This window comes from Rhinolophus ferrumequinum, chromosome 10 (genome assembly GCF_004115265.2).
Source record: "Rhinolophus ferrumequinum isolate MPI-CBG mRhiFer1 chromosome 10, mRhiFer1_v1.p, whole genome shotgun sequence".
Classification (NCBI taxonomy): domain Eukaryota; kingdom Metazoa; phylum Chordata; class Mammalia; order Chiroptera; family Rhinolophidae; genus Rhinolophus; species Rhinolophus ferrumequinum.
This window is the reverse complement of record NC_046293.1, coordinates 51445374-51463312: the sequence shown is the minus strand read 5'-3', so window position 1 is coordinate 51463312 and position 17939 is coordinate 51445374. Positions and strand designations below refer to the sequence as shown.

General features: G+C 37.6%; 1 protein-coding gene and 1 pseudogene across 1 annotated transcript; both read right to left on the bottom strand.

Moving 5' to 3' along the window:
• Window positions 1-253: 253 nt before the first annotated feature.
• Window positions 254-17810, bottom strand: TMPRSS12 (transmembrane serine protease 12). The gene is made up of 5 exons (XM_033117672.1): window positions 17693-17810; window positions 16712-16907; window positions 10949-11217; window positions 2686-2828; window positions 254-505 (listed from the first exon to the last, which is right to left on the bottom strand). The coding sequence occupies exons 1-5, from the start codon at window positions 17808-17810 to the stop codon at window positions 254-256; spliced, it is 978 nt and encodes a 325-aa protein (XP_032973563.1).
• LOC117029409 (transmembrane protein 126A-like) lies at window positions 5281-5852 on the bottom strand (annotated as a pseudogene).
• Window positions 17811-17939: the final 129 nt, after the last annotated feature.

The window sequence follows — 17939 nt, the reverse complement described above, 5'->3', positions numbered from 1 at the left end:
ATACAAACTCTAGGAAAGTATTCCAAATGAAAAATTATGATTATAAAGTAAAACAATCAACATACATCAAGGACGCATGTGATTCAGTGCCAAATTTACAATCACATATCTACTATGTCACAATCTTTTTTTCAAAAAAATGTCCACATAAGAACTCTAAAGTAGGCAATGACTTGCCCAAAGAATAAATGATTTTCATTATATAGAACATGGAAAGGGACATGATGAAAAATAAAGATTCTTTAGAATTTCTTTATGGAGTTGTTAGTAATATAACAGAACCCAAAGCTACGAGGACCTGTCCAAGTAGAATATATATATTAAATATGCCTTTATTGCTTTTGTGGTAGAGGTGATGTGTCAGCCACTTTTTGTAGAAGGATGGCCCACTATAGACACCAGGAAAATTTTTCCGACCACAGCCATATCCGTAACTGGTAATTCCCATTACAAAAAATCGTTCATGTTCTGGTAAGTAGCACATTAATGGTCCACCACTATCACCCTATTAAAAAAGTCCCAAAATAGTGTTAGTTATTTCTAGTAGTCTTTATATAACAGTAAAGCTGGAATAAATTAATCACATTAAACATACATTTATATAAATATACATTTTCAATATACCTCTAAATTATTTAAGATCAATAGATTTTCAGTTTTATATTCTGACTCAAACAGGAATTCGGGTATATTCAGTCTGGGCTGGTATTTAGAGGTAACATAGCTGGTGGATAAACTTACCATCGGCCTAGTTTTGAACCAGAATACTATAAATCCAATTGTTTGGAGTTTTTTAGTTCAATTATTCAGGAGAAATATAATGTAAGATGTGTGCAAAATATTGTAAATGCTGTCTCTTAGAATACTTCTACTGCTTAATGCTGTTTGTGGAAGGTATAACTTGAAGATGTGTGAATGAATCTTTTAGGTGTGTGTGTGGTTTCCTAGCTAGACGAGAGGAGTAAACTGACATCTTGTAAGAAATGGAAATCTTTTTAAGGGTTGACATGGGATATCAAGAATAAACGGCTAAGCCTCTAGATAGTATTACAAATTTCCCTCATAGTTTATACAAGACTGTCAATGTAGCAACTGAAACACTATTACTAAGGATTGTTAATCACTCAAAACCACAAGGATACTGAGCTAACTGTGACAGTGCCTAAAGGTTAAAGACTATGCTTCTAAGATGTTCTCAAATTCTCTATAAGGAAGGTATTGAATATATATATATATATTTTTATTATGAATGCAATTCAATTAGATTGGATTCTTTACTATTTTACTCAGCAAGATTTTTAAGGAAAAGGACACAGGAAAGATAAACGCTGGATTGCAGAAATCAGAATGAGTAGGAAAAGGTCAGAGCATGGGTATTGCTTGGAAGTGAAGTGCATATGGATTTAGAAGTAGTAAATAAAAGAGGAATAAAGAAAGATTTAAAACAAAAAGTAGATAAATTGGACTCTATAAAACAGTCAACTTTTGTGCTTCATTAGGAAGGTGAAAAGACATCCACAGAATGGGAGAAAATATTTGCTAACCATATACATGGTAAAGGACTTGTATCCAGAATATAGAAAGAATGCTTATGACTCAATAATAAAAAGATAAATACCTTAATTTAAAAATGGGCAAAGGGTCTGAATAGACATTTCTCCAAAAAGATACATAAATGGCTAATAAACGTATGCAAAAATACTCAACATTATTAGTCATTAGGGTAATGCAAAGTAAAACTACAATGAGGTACCACTTCACACTCACAAGGATGGCCGTAATAAAAAAGACAGACAATAACAAGTGCAGACAAGGATGTGGAGAAAGTGGAACCCTCATATATCACTGGTGAGAATGTAAAACAGTGCAGCCACTTTGGAATACAGTTTGGCAGTTCTTCAAAATGTTAAACGTTGACTTATCAATTTCACCCCTAGGTGAAATTTTCAAGAGAAATAAATACATACCTACACATAAAAACATACACACGTTTATAGTAACATTTTAATAGCCAAAATGTGGAAATAATTCAATGTTCATCAACTAATCAATGGATAAATAAAATGTGGCCTGTGCATACAATGGTATATTATTTGGCAATAAAATTAATAAAGTATTAATACATGACACAATATAGATGAGCCTTAAATACACTATGCTAAGTGAAAGAAGCCAGTACAAAAGACCACACACATATTGAATGGTACCATTCATATGAAATTTCCAAAATAGGCAGATCTATAGCGATTAGTGGTTGCCGAAGGCTGGAGGCGGGTGGGAGGAGAATGGGGAGTGACTCATAACGGATGGAGGTTTTGGGGTGACAAAAGTGTTCTAAAATTAGATTACAGTGATAGTTGCATGACTGTATAAATATACTAAAAACCCACTGAGCTGCACACTTTAAACGGGTGAGTTGTATATACATAAATTGTATCTCAGAAGTGGTGACGAATAAAAAAGAAGAAAGACTCAGTGCAAATTTTGCCTAAGGTTGACCATGATTGTAGAAACCAAGGAAACAGGAAAGCAAGAGAATTTGGATTGTTGGCATAGTTAAAAAGAAAAAATGAGTTTCGTGCTTTTCGACTTGGTAATGAAGACTTCATCAGAAGTGATCCAAGGGTTTGTTTAAGTTCCCTCTGGCTTTAGAAAATATTTCTAAGGAAAATTATTTGGTCTTACCCTGCAAGTATCAAAAATTCCATCTTCATCACCTGCACAAAATGAAGTTTGAGGAATTATATTCCCATAACTTGTTTCAGAATTACAAATTTTTCGAGAAATATAATGTACTTCTGCTTCCTGTAACATATTTGTAAGATTACCTATTAACAAAAAAAAAAATACCACAAAGTTATTTAGGTATAATTTAGAACATTGACAGTGATGTACAATGTTCATGTTGAATAAATTTTCTTTCAAAAGTGACGGATTCAACAATTAATGTAAAACTGTCATACCTTGTATTTCTCCATAGACATTCCTTATTTTGTCATTGTTATCACATTTTCTTTTAATTCTTTGAGCAATAGTTTCTTTTAACTTATTGAGCGTATTTAAAGAGTTTCTTTGAAGTTTTTGTCTGCTAAATTCAACATCTGAGCCTAGTCAGAGTCAGTTTCTATTGACTAGTTTTTTCCCTGAGTATATTGTTGAAATTAGATGCTTTAAATAATATGAGGTCTGACAATTAAGTTTGCGAATTTGTTGCAATGATGTTGCTAATCTTTTTTGGTATCAGAGAGATTATTCATTATGCATTTGTTAACAACTGGACAAACAGTTAACCAAGTTTACTATTTGGAAGTGCTGAAAAGGTTGCATGAAAAAGTTAGACGACTTGAACTTTTTGCCAACAATTCATGGCTCTTGCATCACAACAATGCACCAGCTCACACAGCACTGTCTGTGAGGGAGTTTTTAGCCAGTAAACAAATAACTTTATTGGAACACCCTCCCTACTCACCTGATCTGGCCCCTCATGACTTCTTTCTTTACCTGAAGATAAAGGAAAGACATTTTGATGACATTCAGGACATCAAGGATAATACGACGACACCTCTGATGGCCGTTCCAGAAGAAGAGTTCCAAAATTGCTTTGAAGGGTGGACTAGGCGCTGGTGTCAGTGCATAGCTTCCCAAGGGGAGTACTTCGAAGGTGACCTTAGTGATATTCAGCAATGAGGTATGTAGCACTTTTTCTAGGATGAGTTCACAAACTTAATTGTCCAAACTTTGTGTATTGCAACAACTCTGGCTTCTGATTTTATCCTCAACAATGTTGTTGTCATTTTAAAAATAATTTGCCTGGACTTTAGTTGTGGAATCCATCTCCTCACTTTGCCTGACTGTTGTCTCTGCTCACTTTTTTAACTTTGATTTTTACCTTTTAGCCTGGCTTCATAGGGCTTGCCCATGTGTCTGCATAGTTTAGTGGTCAGTCAGTGATTTGGGCTTTCATCCTTTGCTGATGGATCTGTGTGGGTTGGGAAGTGCAAGTTCAGTCAGTTTTTAGCTCTACCTCGGCTTCCACTCTATGCTGAGCTCTCTCAGATTTTCCCCACACACGTTCAGTTTCTCAGTAAGCCAAGGATGTTTGGAGAGTTTATCCAGCCATTCTATAGCTCTCATGTTTAGGATCTTCCTGTCAAATGCCAGACTGTTCCGCTGCTGGCTGCATCTAGGAGCATAGTCCCAGGCTGGCAGAGCTGTGGATTTTCCCCATTTGTCTCTTGTCCTCTCTTGCTGAGTCCACTATTTTTATTGACAATGGTCTTGGCCTAGATTTTCAACCGCTGCTCCCAATCCAGTTGTCCTCCGCTGGCAGCAAGATCCTTATCCTTCACAGCCCTGGTAAAACTATTGCACTGACTGATCTGAGAGGAGAGTTGGAAGCAGCCACAAGCAAGAAAAGTGCAAATTCTTTTTATCCAAATTTCCAGCTGTTTATAGGGAATAGTTATCAACTTGTTGTGTACTTTGGTTGATTTCCAGGGCTCTGAAATGGTTGCTTCTGACAATTGTGTAGTTTAGACTTATTTAGGGGAAGAGGATTTGCCAGCCTCCTCATGCCACTACAGCCACAATTCCCATCCTTCTTCTTGTTTCTAAATTAATTGTACTCAGAGTATATAAAAGTGTATACACTACCTGTTCTTTGAATTTTGAGATTTGCTTTATGGCCTAGTAAGTGGTCAATTTTTATAAAAATTCCATCTGTACTTGAAAAGATGAAATTCTCTGGTTTTTGGGTACAGAATTCTCTGATTTGGCTATTAAATCAAGCTTGCTATTTATGTTCAAACATTCTAAATCTTTACTAATTTTCCATATGCTTGGTAGGCCAATAATCAAAAGAATTGTATTAAAATTTCCTACTATCATAGGGGAGTTAAAATGTTCGCGATACAATTCTACCTGTTTTACCTTACTATTGTCTTGGTCCTATTTATTAGGCTCACAAGTTTAGAATTGTTCTATCTTCCTGGTGAGTTGAAACTTTTCTAAAAGAAGGTTCTACCTTCTTCATCCTCAATAATTCTTTTATCTTAACATCTATTTTGTCTGCTGTTTGCATAGTGATACCAGCTTTCTTTTCATTATAATTTACTTGATGTATTTCTTTCCTATTCTTTTTTTTACTTCAGTCCTTCCATATCCTTATATTTTAGGTATCTGCTGCTAAACTAAGCTGGATTTCCTGCTTCTTGATCCAATTCTCTCTCTTTTCTTTTTTCTTTTTACAGTTTTATTTTTGTGTGCAGATTTGCTTAACAATCACTGCATTTCTAGGGTGGGTTCAGGCAACTGAAGAGCCTTTAAAGATAGTTTATATTGTCTAGAACCAAGGTAGGCTGCAAACCCAGTCTGGAACAAAATGGGAAATAACGTCTTCCTAAAGACGGGCTTAGAAACTCTGATCCAAGGATTAAGATGTTTCTTTTCTCTGGTAGCAGGGCTGAGGCATGCCTGGCTGCTGGACCGGCATTCACAGGGATAGCAAGAAAGCAGGGTACAGACCACCAAAAACAAGACCAACTAATCCACCCCGTGTTTATGGTACAGGTTTCACAATTCAAATCACCTGTATTCAACATTGAAACTTACAAAACCCATGTAAGATACATTCGCTGTCAAAAATGGGATCACTGCCATTGGTAATCCTGCAGCTATACGAGCTGGAAAAAGACTGTTTTGTTACTAGCCACAGAGAGCAGCATGAAGACCAACATGTGTCGATCCATGTTCAGTAGGTCCCTTTCTGCTTCTGGAAGTTGGTTCATTTTTCGGGTTATGATATCAAAAATTTGGTTTTTCTTGACGGTATCATCCAATTCATGATTTTCCATCTTGAGCCTTAAGCTCTCCTCCCAGCAGCCGGCGCTTCCTCTGGTCTTCCTCAGCCGCTAAGCCTCACTGCAACTTTGCACAACTTGCCATCTTTGGCTGACACCCAATTATCTGTCTTTTAACTAGTGATTGTGTCCATTAACATTTATTGTGATTATGAGTGTATGTGGGTTCATTTCTACTGTCTTGTTTTGTACTTTCTATTTTTCTAACTTTTCCTATGCGTCTTATTTCTCCTTTCTTGATTATTTTTATTCAGATTTTGTCTATATTTTCTCACTCCATTTATTTCTTTCTATTGGTTTACAAGTTATATCCTCTCTTTCTGTTAATCGAAATTTGACCATTCATGCTTAAAGTTAATGTTAACCAGTATCTTAACATTTCTCCTCAAATAATACAGGACCTGGGACCACTTTAAATCTCATCACCCATTCTGAAATACATGCTTCCCCCCAGTATTTAAATGTCTTTTTAAAAAATTCTATAAATTGCACGTTATTTTTATTGTGTTCCAAGGTTTCTTAATCTTGGCACTATTGACATTTTGGGTCAGGTAGTTCTTCATTGTGGAGGTGGGAGAACTGTCCTGTGCACTGAAGGATGATGAGCCCCGTCCCTGGCTTCTACCCAGTAAGATGCCAATAGCATACTTACCCCCCATCCAATGGTAACCAGATGGTCTTCAGACGTTACCAAATGTCCCCTGGGGGCAAAATTGCCCCCAGTTGAAAACCACTGTTGTATGCACACAATGTTTATTTATATTTACCTATTTCTTTGCTCACTTCTTGTATCTCATACCACCATTTTGACATCATTTCATTTCTTTCTGGTATATTTCTTATTTCCTTTGGTGAAAGATCATTGGCAGTGAATTCAGCTTTTGTTCACTCTTATTCTTGAATGACAGTTTTGTTGGATACGGAGTTGTAGGTTTATAGTTATTTTCTCTCAGTACTTTGATCACGATATTTCATTGTATTTTGACTGTCATTATGGCTATTGAGAAATTTTCTGAAAGCCAGTTTATAATTATTTTATAAGGTTTGTTGTTGGCTTACCTTTTGTCTCTAGCTGTATTCAGGTTTTCTCTTTGTTCTTTGTTCTACAACCTCATTACAATGTATAAAAAAGGGACTGCATTTTGTTTTGGCTCATATTGTTCTTACTACATCTGAATTCATGTCTTTCATCAGTTATAGAAAAATTTCAACCCAAATCCATTGACTATTGCCTCACCTCTATTCTCTTCATTTGTTCTCTCTAGCATTCTTATTAGGTGTGTATTTGACTTTCTTATTTTAGCCTTCTCATCTTTACTTTCATATTTTCACTCAGCATAATTCCCTTGTGAACCATTATAGTACTTGCATGTATCAATACTTAACTCCTTTTAACTGCTTAACATAGTATTCCATGTGAAGGATATACTACCTTTTGTTTAATCATACACCTATTGAAGGACAATTAGGTTTTTTCCAGTTTGGGGATATTACAAATAAAAGAATTTGTGACCATTTATGAACAGGTTTTTGTGTGGACATATGTTTTCATTTCTCTGTGCTAAATGCTCAGGCATGTGATTGCTGGATCATCCTTATAACCAATGTTTTGAACTCTGTATCTGATAGATTGCTTGTCTCCATTTTGTTTTTTTTTCTGGAGTTTTGTCCTGTTCTTTCATTTGGGATATGTTGCTTTGTCTTCTCATTTTGGCTGCCTCCCTCTGTTTGTTTCTATGTATTAGGTAGATCTGCTATGTCTCCCAGTCTTGGCAGGTAGCCTTATGTAGTAGGTGTCCTATACGGTCCAGTGGTGCAGTCTCTGTGGTCACTGGGGCTGGGGCTCCAGAGGTATGCATGCTCTCCTGTTTTAGTTGAGCCTTGATCGCTGGTAGCATGTCAGTGGGTAGTATTTACCCTTAGGCAGACTGGCTGTGTGGACTGGCCATGACTACGGTGGACAGGCTATTGTGCAGGGTCTGACCCCACAGAGCAGGGCTCCGGTGCCTGCCAAATCCATCCTTTGGGTGTGTTGTTTGTGGAGCGAATTCGGTGGTGCTAGTTGTAGTCTGAAGCTAGCAACCAGGTGTGTTGGTTCTGGGGCGTCTTGAGAGGGGCTCCAGTGCAGGCCCAGGTCAGCCACTCCCTATGCCTCGCCCGGGGCCACCTGGTAGGAGCTACAAAGTGAACTTTGGTTGGTAGCTGCCTATGCTGGGCTTGGAGGCACCTGGGAGTGGTTATGCTGTGGACCAAGTCCAGCTAGTTATGCTGTGGACCAAGGTCACTAGTGCTGGGCTTGGGGCCACTTAGCAAAAGGTGCAGGACACACTGAGGCCAGCCCAAACTGCTTGTTGGGGGGTTGTGGACTTTTCAGAGTTTTTAGGGAAATCTACCACTCAGGCTGAAGCCAGATGCTTGTGAAGAACAGCCACTGAAAGAGGTTCGGGCCTGTGCCTGAACTGTGTCGCCTGTAACTGCAGGCTAGGTCGGGGAAGGGCTCAAAAAAGGAACAATGGCTGCTGCCAGTGCTTCTGTCCTGGTGAGAGTTGCCCCGCCAGCCCACACCTTAAAGCCAGACAATTGACTTCTTCCCTGTATGTCCCTGACACTTTTCCAGCTGCTGCCTCAGTGCTGGAGCTCAGAGTGAGTCTGTCTGTCAGTGAATAAGTCCGTGCACCGGCCCTTTAAGAGGATGCCTGGGTCTCCAGCAGCCATCATCTCTCCCGGACTGAGTCCCTGCTGATTTTCACAGCCAGCTGTTGTGGGGACTCCTCTTCCTGGCACTGGTGGTCTGGGCTGGGCACCTAGTGTGGGGTGCTTCTCAGAGGGAACCTCTGCTGCTGAGATATCCCTCCTGATTCTTAACCGCCACATGTGGGTGTGGGACCTGCCCGTTCCTTGTCTCCGCCCCTCGTATCAGTCTTGATGCGTCTCCTTCTTTATATCGTTTATTATAGGAGTTCTATTGAGCTGATAATCTTCAGATGGTTCTCAAAGGTAGTTGTTTTATAATTTAGTTCTAATTTTGATGTGGTCGTGGGAGAAGGTGAGCACAGCATTTACTTATTCTGCCATCTTGACTGGAAGTTCATTGCAGCTTTCTTTTGATTAATGTTTCCTTGGTATATCTTTCTCCATCCTTTTGCTTTCAACTTACCTCTATCATATTTGAAATGAACTATGTATATATAAACTGTATGCTAAACCATGAGTCTGACTCATTCTGACAGTATAGCCCTGGGGCTTCAGCTTTATGGGAGTTTCTCCACATCCACTTGCACAGGCTTTGTTCTTCAAACCTCTCAAGTCCCATGAAACCACAGAAATCTCATAATCAATGTTACTAATTTGGCAAAGACTCTGAAGATGAAAGCCAACTTTGGTGCTCCAGTTATCTAAGTTTCTTTCTTCATACTCAGTCCTTGACTGACTTACGTATTTTCCCTTTGTAACAGTTTTCAGTGGAAAGGTTGGTGTGTGCATGTAATCAACCACACTGATGGAAAGCCAACGTAATCCTTGAAACACCTTTCTGATAGGTGTTACTCTCGTCTTACAGATCATGAAAATGTATGACATTGTGAGATATTACCTAAAATAGTGGAAACTCATGAAATTTGAGGCAGGCTGACCTGGGCTTGAATTTTGACTCCTCATTTAGCTGTGTAACTTTGCGCAACTTATTACATTTACCTCTTTAAACCTCGGTTTATTCATGCATATTATCGTATTTCTTGTAGTATTGTTGGGGGTGTTAAATGAGAAGTGGATTACAATGCTTAGCATTTTATTAAGTACCTAATCCTGAATAAATGGTAGCTGCTCCTTTCATTGTTCTAATTGTTACAGATTCAATAGTTGCCAATGGTCATTTAGCTAGTACCGTGTTTCCCCGAAAATAAGACTTAGCTGGATCATCAGCTCTAATGCGTTTTTGGAGCAAAAATTGATACAAGACTTGGTCTTATTTTACTATAGTACAAGACAGGCTCTTATATTAATTGTTGCTCCAAAAGACGCATTAGAGGTAATGGTACAGCTAGGTCTTATTTTCGGGGAACATGGCAGGGCTAAGATTCAGAGTTAGGTCCGTGAGTCTAAAGCCCATGCTCTTTTCCCTAAATGGCACCATGTTGCTTTCCTTGTCTTCCTTAGAAATTATTCACAGGGAAAAAAAAGAAAAATAATTCACACATCTTTCATACATTTATCTTTATCCTGTCTAACTTATCCACAAATATTTAAATGGCTAGGTTTTGTGGGGGATAGAAAAAAAAAAGAGTCTCTGCACTTGATCTCATATGTTGCTAACTAGAGTTTCATTCCATCAAGAGCAGTTTATACTTACTGCTGTACTTAAATATTCAGGGTTTAGAATAAAAAAGACCTAGATTTGAGACCCAGCTTCTCAAATTCTAATATTCACAATTCCTGATCTTTTAAATGGTAATAATAGCATTAACCCCCTACTAGGAATATTGGGAGGATAACATAAAATAATGTATTTAGAACAGGGCCTGAAGCATGGAAAACGCTCCCGAATGGGGGCTGTTGTTATTGCCAAAGGCAGAGAGTGACTTCCACTTCTTTTTTTTTTTTCACTTCCTACCATGAGTTCAGCCAATCATCAATCTGTACCCCTTCGTGTACTTAAAAAAAAAAAAAAACATGGCAATTAACCTGTTTGATACTAAACAAGGCATTAAATAGAAAGAACGCTAAGTCGATTCTTTACATAGAGAAGCTTACTATTTAATACAAGCAATGCTGTCACAGAGCTGGCTCTATCACTGATGAGTCTTAGAAACTACAAGAAACACTCAGAACCATCATTTTCTCTGAGAATGTTTAAAGGTTCAAGCATCTTGGCATGTATAACCAGAGAAAACCTCTATTTCTGCTGTGGAAGATAATTTGTTCTCTCCCACAAGCAAGAAACAATACAAGAAAAAGAGACATTTCTTTTTCACTGGTAAATGAAGACCTATTGTTGAAACTCAAGCTATAAAGAGATAAAGAAATATATGAAAGGATTCACCGTCTCTAATAATCAGAAGAATTTGTATCAATAAAATTCAGACTATAATTACCTTCTTCTTTTGTTCTTCCCCAGCCACCTATAAAACACTTTGTGTTTCCGTCCAGATTTTGGAAAACATCAAAAGGTAGACAAATAGGCTGAATATAGTCATTATACCTCACTGCTTTTTTTAAATGAAAAAGCGCAACATCATTTACATAAGATTCCACATCGAAGTCTGGATGTATGATGATTGCTTTAACTTTTATAATCTTGGTGTATGGATGACGCTCATATATATTATTAGTTCCAAGCACAGCTCTCCACATTAAAGGATCTCTGAAAAAAAGTTAATGTTCTTATTATAAACATGTTCATTTAACTAAGTAAATATTCTTAATCTCCCACTAGTTTTATTTTTCTTATGTTAGATTAATAACAAAAAAATTTAATCCTACATTCATGTGACATAAAATCACATCAAATAAAAACCTAAATACCATGATGTAGAAAAGGAGAAAAAAATATGTGGGACAGAAAGTCCAAACACAGATTCAAGTCCCTGAGAATTTATATGATCAAGGTAGCACTTCTTACTAGTGGACAGAGCATGAATTATTCAATACATGATATTGGGACAACTAACTAAATAACTAGTCTGAAAAGTGAAATAAAACTAAATCCCCAAAAAATACTAAAATGAATTCAAAATGGATTACATTTCAAACACACAAATCTTTTAAATAAAACTTCCTATCTTTTAAAGATACATAAAGTGGTATGTCTGAGATTTGCTTCAAAATAATTGGAGTGGGGAGTTGGTAAGGATAAAGATGAAACAGGATCAGGCATGAGTTAATAACTTGAAGTTGGGTGATAGGTATATGGGAGTTCACTAAACTATGCTCTATTTGTGTACATTTTTGAAATTTTAGATTGAAATATTTGGGTATTAAATTAGCATGAGAATTATAAAAATTAAACCAGAAAGAAAATATCGATGAATATATAACAATGACATAAGATAGGACTTTATAAAGCATGACACTAAATATAAAAACAAGAAGCAACTAATGGCTCTTGACAGTCTTAAAAAAACAAAAAACAAGCAGAAAAACCAAACCAAAGAAACAAAAAAAATCTTCTGTAGGCCAAAACCCAAGCATACAATAGTTGTTACATCTGTAATTTGATTGGGAAGAAAGAACTTTCAGTTTTTAAACAGTTGTTTACCGTGTTTCCCCGAAAATAAGACCTAGCCAGACTGTAAGCTCTAATACGTCTTTTGGAGCAAAAATTAATATAAGACCCAGTCTTATTTTACTATAATATAGGACCCGGTCTTTAATATAATATAATAATATAATATAACAATATAATACCGGGTCTTATGTTAATTTTTGCTCCAAAAGATGCATTAGAGCTGAAGGTCCGGATAGGTCTTATTTTTGGGGAAACGCGGTACAACTACTAAAATTCCTTTTCACCCTTCAAATTGGCAAAGTTTATGTATGAGATTGTGTGTGTGTGCATGTGCGGGCACACGAGTGTGCATGTTTGATGATAATGCGCATTACAGACAAGAGTCAGAGGAACAAACGTACTCTTATTCATTGTGGAAAATAGACGGGTACTTTGGCAGCATGTATCAGTAGCCTATAAAAGTTGCATTGTGGGCGGCTGGATGGCTCAGTTGTTTAGAGCAGGAGCTCTGAAAACAGGGTTGCTGGTTTGATTCCCACATGGGTCAGTGAGCTGCGCCCTCCACAACTAGATTGAAGACAACGGGCTGCTGCTGAGCTTCCAGAGGGGTCGGCCGGATGGCACATTGGTTAGCACTTGAGCTCTCAACAACAAGGTTGCCGGTTCAATTCCCACATGGGATGGTGGGCTGCGCCCCCTGCAACTAAAGATTAAAAACGGCGACTGAACATGGAGCTGAGCTGCGCCCTCCACAACTAGATTGAAGGACAACGACCAGTCCCTAGTATGTAACATATATTCAGTAAATGTCTGTTGAATAAAGGGGTAAAATCATCAGTAAGATTTAGTCTTGGGAGCTGGTGGGCCCTGGAGAAACACACTGTTTTCCAATAAAAAAATTTATTTAAAAAAAAAAGTTGCATTGTAGTTGACTCTGCAGTTCTATTTCCTATAATTTATCCCAAGGAAATAGGAGATATTCAGCTCTCTTAAAAGTGGACTAGGCAAACTCTAAAAAGTTTGTAAAAAAATTTTAAAGTCCTAGTTCTACTTTGATTTAAAAAAAAAAATCACTGCTTTAAGCTACTTTGAAATAATGATGTTTCTTTTCTTTTCCAAATTTACTCAATTTATATTACTTATTTATTTCAATGTATATTCAGACCATCAGTTTAAAAAACAGGTTGTATACACCCCAAACTACAAAACATTGCTGAAAGAAATTAAAGACAACATAAATAAATGGAAAGATACCTCACATTCATGGACTGGAAGACTTACTTTTGCTAAAATGACAATACTACCCCCTAAGCAAGTTATTGATTCAATGCAATCCCTATAAAATCCCAATGATGTTTTTTGCAGAAGTAGAAAAACCCATCCTAAAATTCATATGAAATATCAAGGAGCCCCCAAATAGCCAAAATAATCTTGAAAAAGAATTAAGTTGGAGGACACACATTCCTGATTTCAAAACTTACTGCAAAGCTACAGTAATCTAAAGTGTGGTACTAGCATAAGGACAGCTGTATACACCAATGGAAAAGAATAGAGAGCAGAAATACATCTTTGCATATGTGGTCAATTGATTTTCTTTTTAAAAATTTTTTATTGGGGAATATTGGGGAACAGTGTGTTTTTCCAGGACCCATCAGCTCCAAGTCAAGTCGTTGTCTTCAATCTAGTTGTGGAGGGCGCAGCTCACTGGCCCATGTGGGAATCCAACCTGCGACCTTGGTGTTACGAGCACTGCTCTCTAACCAACTGAGCCAACCAGCTGCCCCTCAATTGATTTACAACAAGAGTGTCAAGGCAAGTCAATGGGGAATGGACAGGCTTTTCAACAAATTGTGCGGGGAAAACTGGACATCTACGTGCAAAAGAATGAACCTGGATCCTTACCTTATACCATAAGCAAAAATTAACTCAAACTAGAGAATGACCTAAATGTAAGAGTAAAGTGGAGATAATGATAGCTATCTCTGAGGGTTACTGGGAGGGCTTTTTAAATACACAATTATATATAACATCCTTGAACAGTACCTAATCTCACAGCAGGTCTTTGATTTTAAGTGGTTGTTATAAGAAGGAATACAGAATAATTTCCTAAACTGGCAAGGTTTAGGAAATGAGAGGGGGACAGGAATAGAACGTGGCAGAGTTAGTCCTTTGAGGAGGAAAAATAGAGACTATGCCTCAGTAATGTCTACTTCCTTAGCACCTAGCCCGGTCCCTAGTATATAACATATATTCAGTAAATATCTGTTCAGTAAAGGGGTAAAATCAATAAGATTTAGTCTTGGGAACTGTTAAGTGGAATATGAACTTTATCTTCAAATGCTTGGAAGAGGAATTAGGTTTAATATATACGGCTTCAGAAGGGAGAATAAAAACCAAGACACTTAGTTCTACGTAAGGAAAAGCTTTCTAAGAAGTAAAGCTGTCTGAAATTGAAACAAGAGTCTCTCAAGGTAGCAGTTCATCACCACGAGAGGTGTTTCAAGTAGACAGCCATATGGTATAGCTATGGTTATGTGTGTGGGCTTTCATTCTGACAAAGCTGTATTTGATTCCTGATTTTGTTGTTTTTCAGCCATGGAATCATGAGCAAGGTACTTAAGAATGCTCAAGTCTCAGGGTCTCCCTGCAGCAAAGAGTTGTAAAGATTAGTGGAAATTATGCATGAAAAAAATGCCTGGCTCAATACATTGAAGCAGTAATTATTTCAGACTAGAGAACCCTTTACTTCAATATTGTTAGAAGGATTCGTATACAGGACAGACGATTGAACTAGACATTTAAAATGCCTCTTTGAACTCTAAGATTCTCTGACAGTATAACAAAGCTGCATCATTTGATCATGGTCATACATCTTCCGTGTTTCCCCGAAAATAAGACCTAGCCATACAATCTGCTCTAATGCGTCTTTTGGAGCAAATACCTGGTCTTATAGTAAAATAAGACCGGGTCTTATATTAATTTTTGCTCCAAAAGACGCATTAGAGCTGATTGTCTGGCTAGGTCTTATTTTTGGAGAAACACAGTAGTAGGTTTTGGAAATGTACTTAAAGCCACTGCAGCACAAAGTGTCAGGGATACTAGGATACGGTCTCCCCAGTCTGAACTCTTTGTTCTCCATCAAGCCAAAGGAACAGACCAGTAAAGGCACAGTGTTAGGACTTAGTAGGCAAGAAGAGATTTCCCAATAATTTTCACACCATGCCAAGCAGGCCTTCCCTTCCATGGTTTAACATTTGAAAGCTGTAGAAAAGCAGTTTTAATGATAGCATGTTAGAAAACAATTGTTAACATACCCACACCTGAAAGAACAGAATTGATTCCTAACTCTGAAGCTTTTTTCCTACATCTGTTTCTATACCCTTGGTTTATACCTTAGTATCTTCCCATTAAAAAAAAACAACCTCTATTCATTAAAAAACCAATTTTATGGAACTGAAATCCATGTTTAAAAAATATAACATACATATTAAAACCTACCAAACAGGTCAGGTGCCCTTAATTGAATTTCAAAGTTGTTAGTTCCTCTTAAAGACTTTTCATTCTTCTCCAAGACAGCTGTTCTCTTAAAAATGAAAGACTAAAGGGAGACTGTATAACAGATACTATGGTTTCCCAAAGGATTTGTCTTAGAGCTTCATAGTAAATGGTTAGGAGGGTCATAAAGTTCTATTCTAACTGTGGTAAATCCCATTTCTCCAAGATTGACATCATCCATAGAGTGAATAAACATTTATTATGTCCTCTATAAAGTACGCCAAGTCCTATATTAGTACCAGGAATACAAAATAAAACATGTAGTCCTTGCCTTCAAATAACTCATGATCTAATGGTGAAAAAGACAAATACATGGTTACAATATATTAATTTTAAACGCTAAAAGAAGAGTTTCATTATCTGAAGCAAGGTCTGACAAGAGCATATGATTCAATTTGGCTTAAATAAACTCTTATAGCGATTAAAAAAATATAATAAAACAAGGTCCGACAAACTCCATCCCACAAGTCAAATCTGGCCTGTATAAAAATAAGAGTATTTTTATACACCTAATGAACAAAGAATGTTTTTTACACCTGTAAACGGCTGGGAAGAAAACCAAAATAACAACATAATATTTTGTTCAAATTTCAGTGTTCATAAATAAAGCACATTCATTTAATTGTGTATTAATCCATTCTGTAAAATAGGAATGATAGATCCCAGGATGTTTTGAGGAGTACATATAGACACCCTACACAAATGTATGGCGTATGTATTACTACTACTACTACTGCTATTTCTCTCATCATTATAATTGGACTGCGTAGGTCTGTGAATTTTCAGTTATAGGCAATTGGTCACTGGTCACTTTGGTTCTTCAGTGGCAGAGTTGAATAGTTGTGACACAGACTGTATGGCCTGCGAAGCCTAAAATACTTACTGTCTTTACAACAAATGTTGACTTCTAATTTAAAGGATTAATGTCAACAGCTCTTCAGTGTAGTACATATATGGCATTGTGGGTACTTGCAAACATACAGCTTAACTGAACATGACTGCATTCTGATGGTCCTCCACCACTTTAAAATATCCCCTAAGAGAATATAATAGGAGATGTGTTCTGAATACATACCTAGAATCCTTAGTGCAGTGGGCAGCTGTAAGGACCCAACTTTCTTTCACTAAGCTTCCTCCACATATATGAGCAAGAATTCTGCCGTATTGGATCTGCAGGCTAACTATCCAAGGCCATGTACCAACTTGAGCATCCTTGCCCCCTATAACGCGAGACCCTTTGAACACATCTGCAAGCGGTGCTATTCCACAATCTAAAAATAAAAATGATGTACTACTTGAAGTGCACATCTAATAATGTATATATTAATTCCTAATCTTAACACATTAATATAATCTTTTAAATTCCTATTTTAAAAACTAATAATGCAAGCTAGATACCTAAAGCATGCCCATATTTCGAGGGGAAAAAGGATTAAGATAAACATGCCCTAACTGATTACGTACAAATAGAAAGACATTAAATAAACACGGTTCATTAATTTTATAACTCTATTTCCCAAAAGTATGAAAATGTGATGTTTCGCTGGCCAGGTATCATATTCTTCCCTGTGTGAAATGGCAATTAAAGAGCCTGGAACTGGTGAATCAAGAGCTACAAGTTCTAATACTTAACATTTAACTTGTTGGGTTAATTTTTCTCAACTGTAGTATGAGAAGGTCACCTACTCGCCCTTTCAACTCTGAATTCCAATGAATTATTAATCTGTAAAATAGGAATGACAGATCCCAGGATGTTTTGAGGAGTACATATAGACACCCTACACAAATGTATGGCGTATGTATTACTACTACTACTACTGCTATTTCTCTCATCATTATAATTGGACTGCTTAGGTCTGTGAGTTATAGGCAATTGGAACAATGGAAAAGGAGAGACTCAAGATCAAACACTACAGAAGTAGGGAAAAGGCAGGAAGACGGTCCAAAGCAAGGAATGAACAGATACTGCCCTCTGCGGCCCACCCTTCCTGTTTCTGGGCCTGGAGCCCCTCCTGCTGCCTGAGCCTCCCATGCGTGGCCTCAGGCCACCCCGGACCACTGGCCTGTCCCTCAGAGGGGCCGCGCCTGCTCCTTTCTGAGACCGAGTAGTGTTCTGAGTAGAAGACCAAGCTCCCTACAAACAACAGCGCAGCGCTCAGGAGCCCGCGCCCCATTTTGGAACTCCAGTTGGGCAAGATGGCGGCGGGCAGTTCTCCCCGCCGCGAGGGCGCGTGGCTGGGCCACGAGGTGTGTGAGGTGGCAGAGGCGCGTAGTGTGGGCGGGGAGGACCGGGCACGCAAAGT

Bases quoted from the DNA above. Each gene is read 5' to 3' on its own strand.
- TMPRSS12 (XM_033117672.1), bottom strand. From the start codon at position 17,810: ATGGGGCGCGGGCTCCTGAGCGCTGCGCTGTTGTTTGTAGGGAGCTTG. The intron at 11,218-16,711 runs GTATGTATTCAG...ACTTTTTTTCAG, and splicing joins CACTGCACTAAGGATTCTAG to AGATCCTTTAATGTGGAGAG. The intron at 506-2,685 runs GTAAGACCAAAT...CTTTTTTAATAG, and splicing joins GAATTTTTGATACTTGCAGG to GGTGATAGTGGTGGACCATT.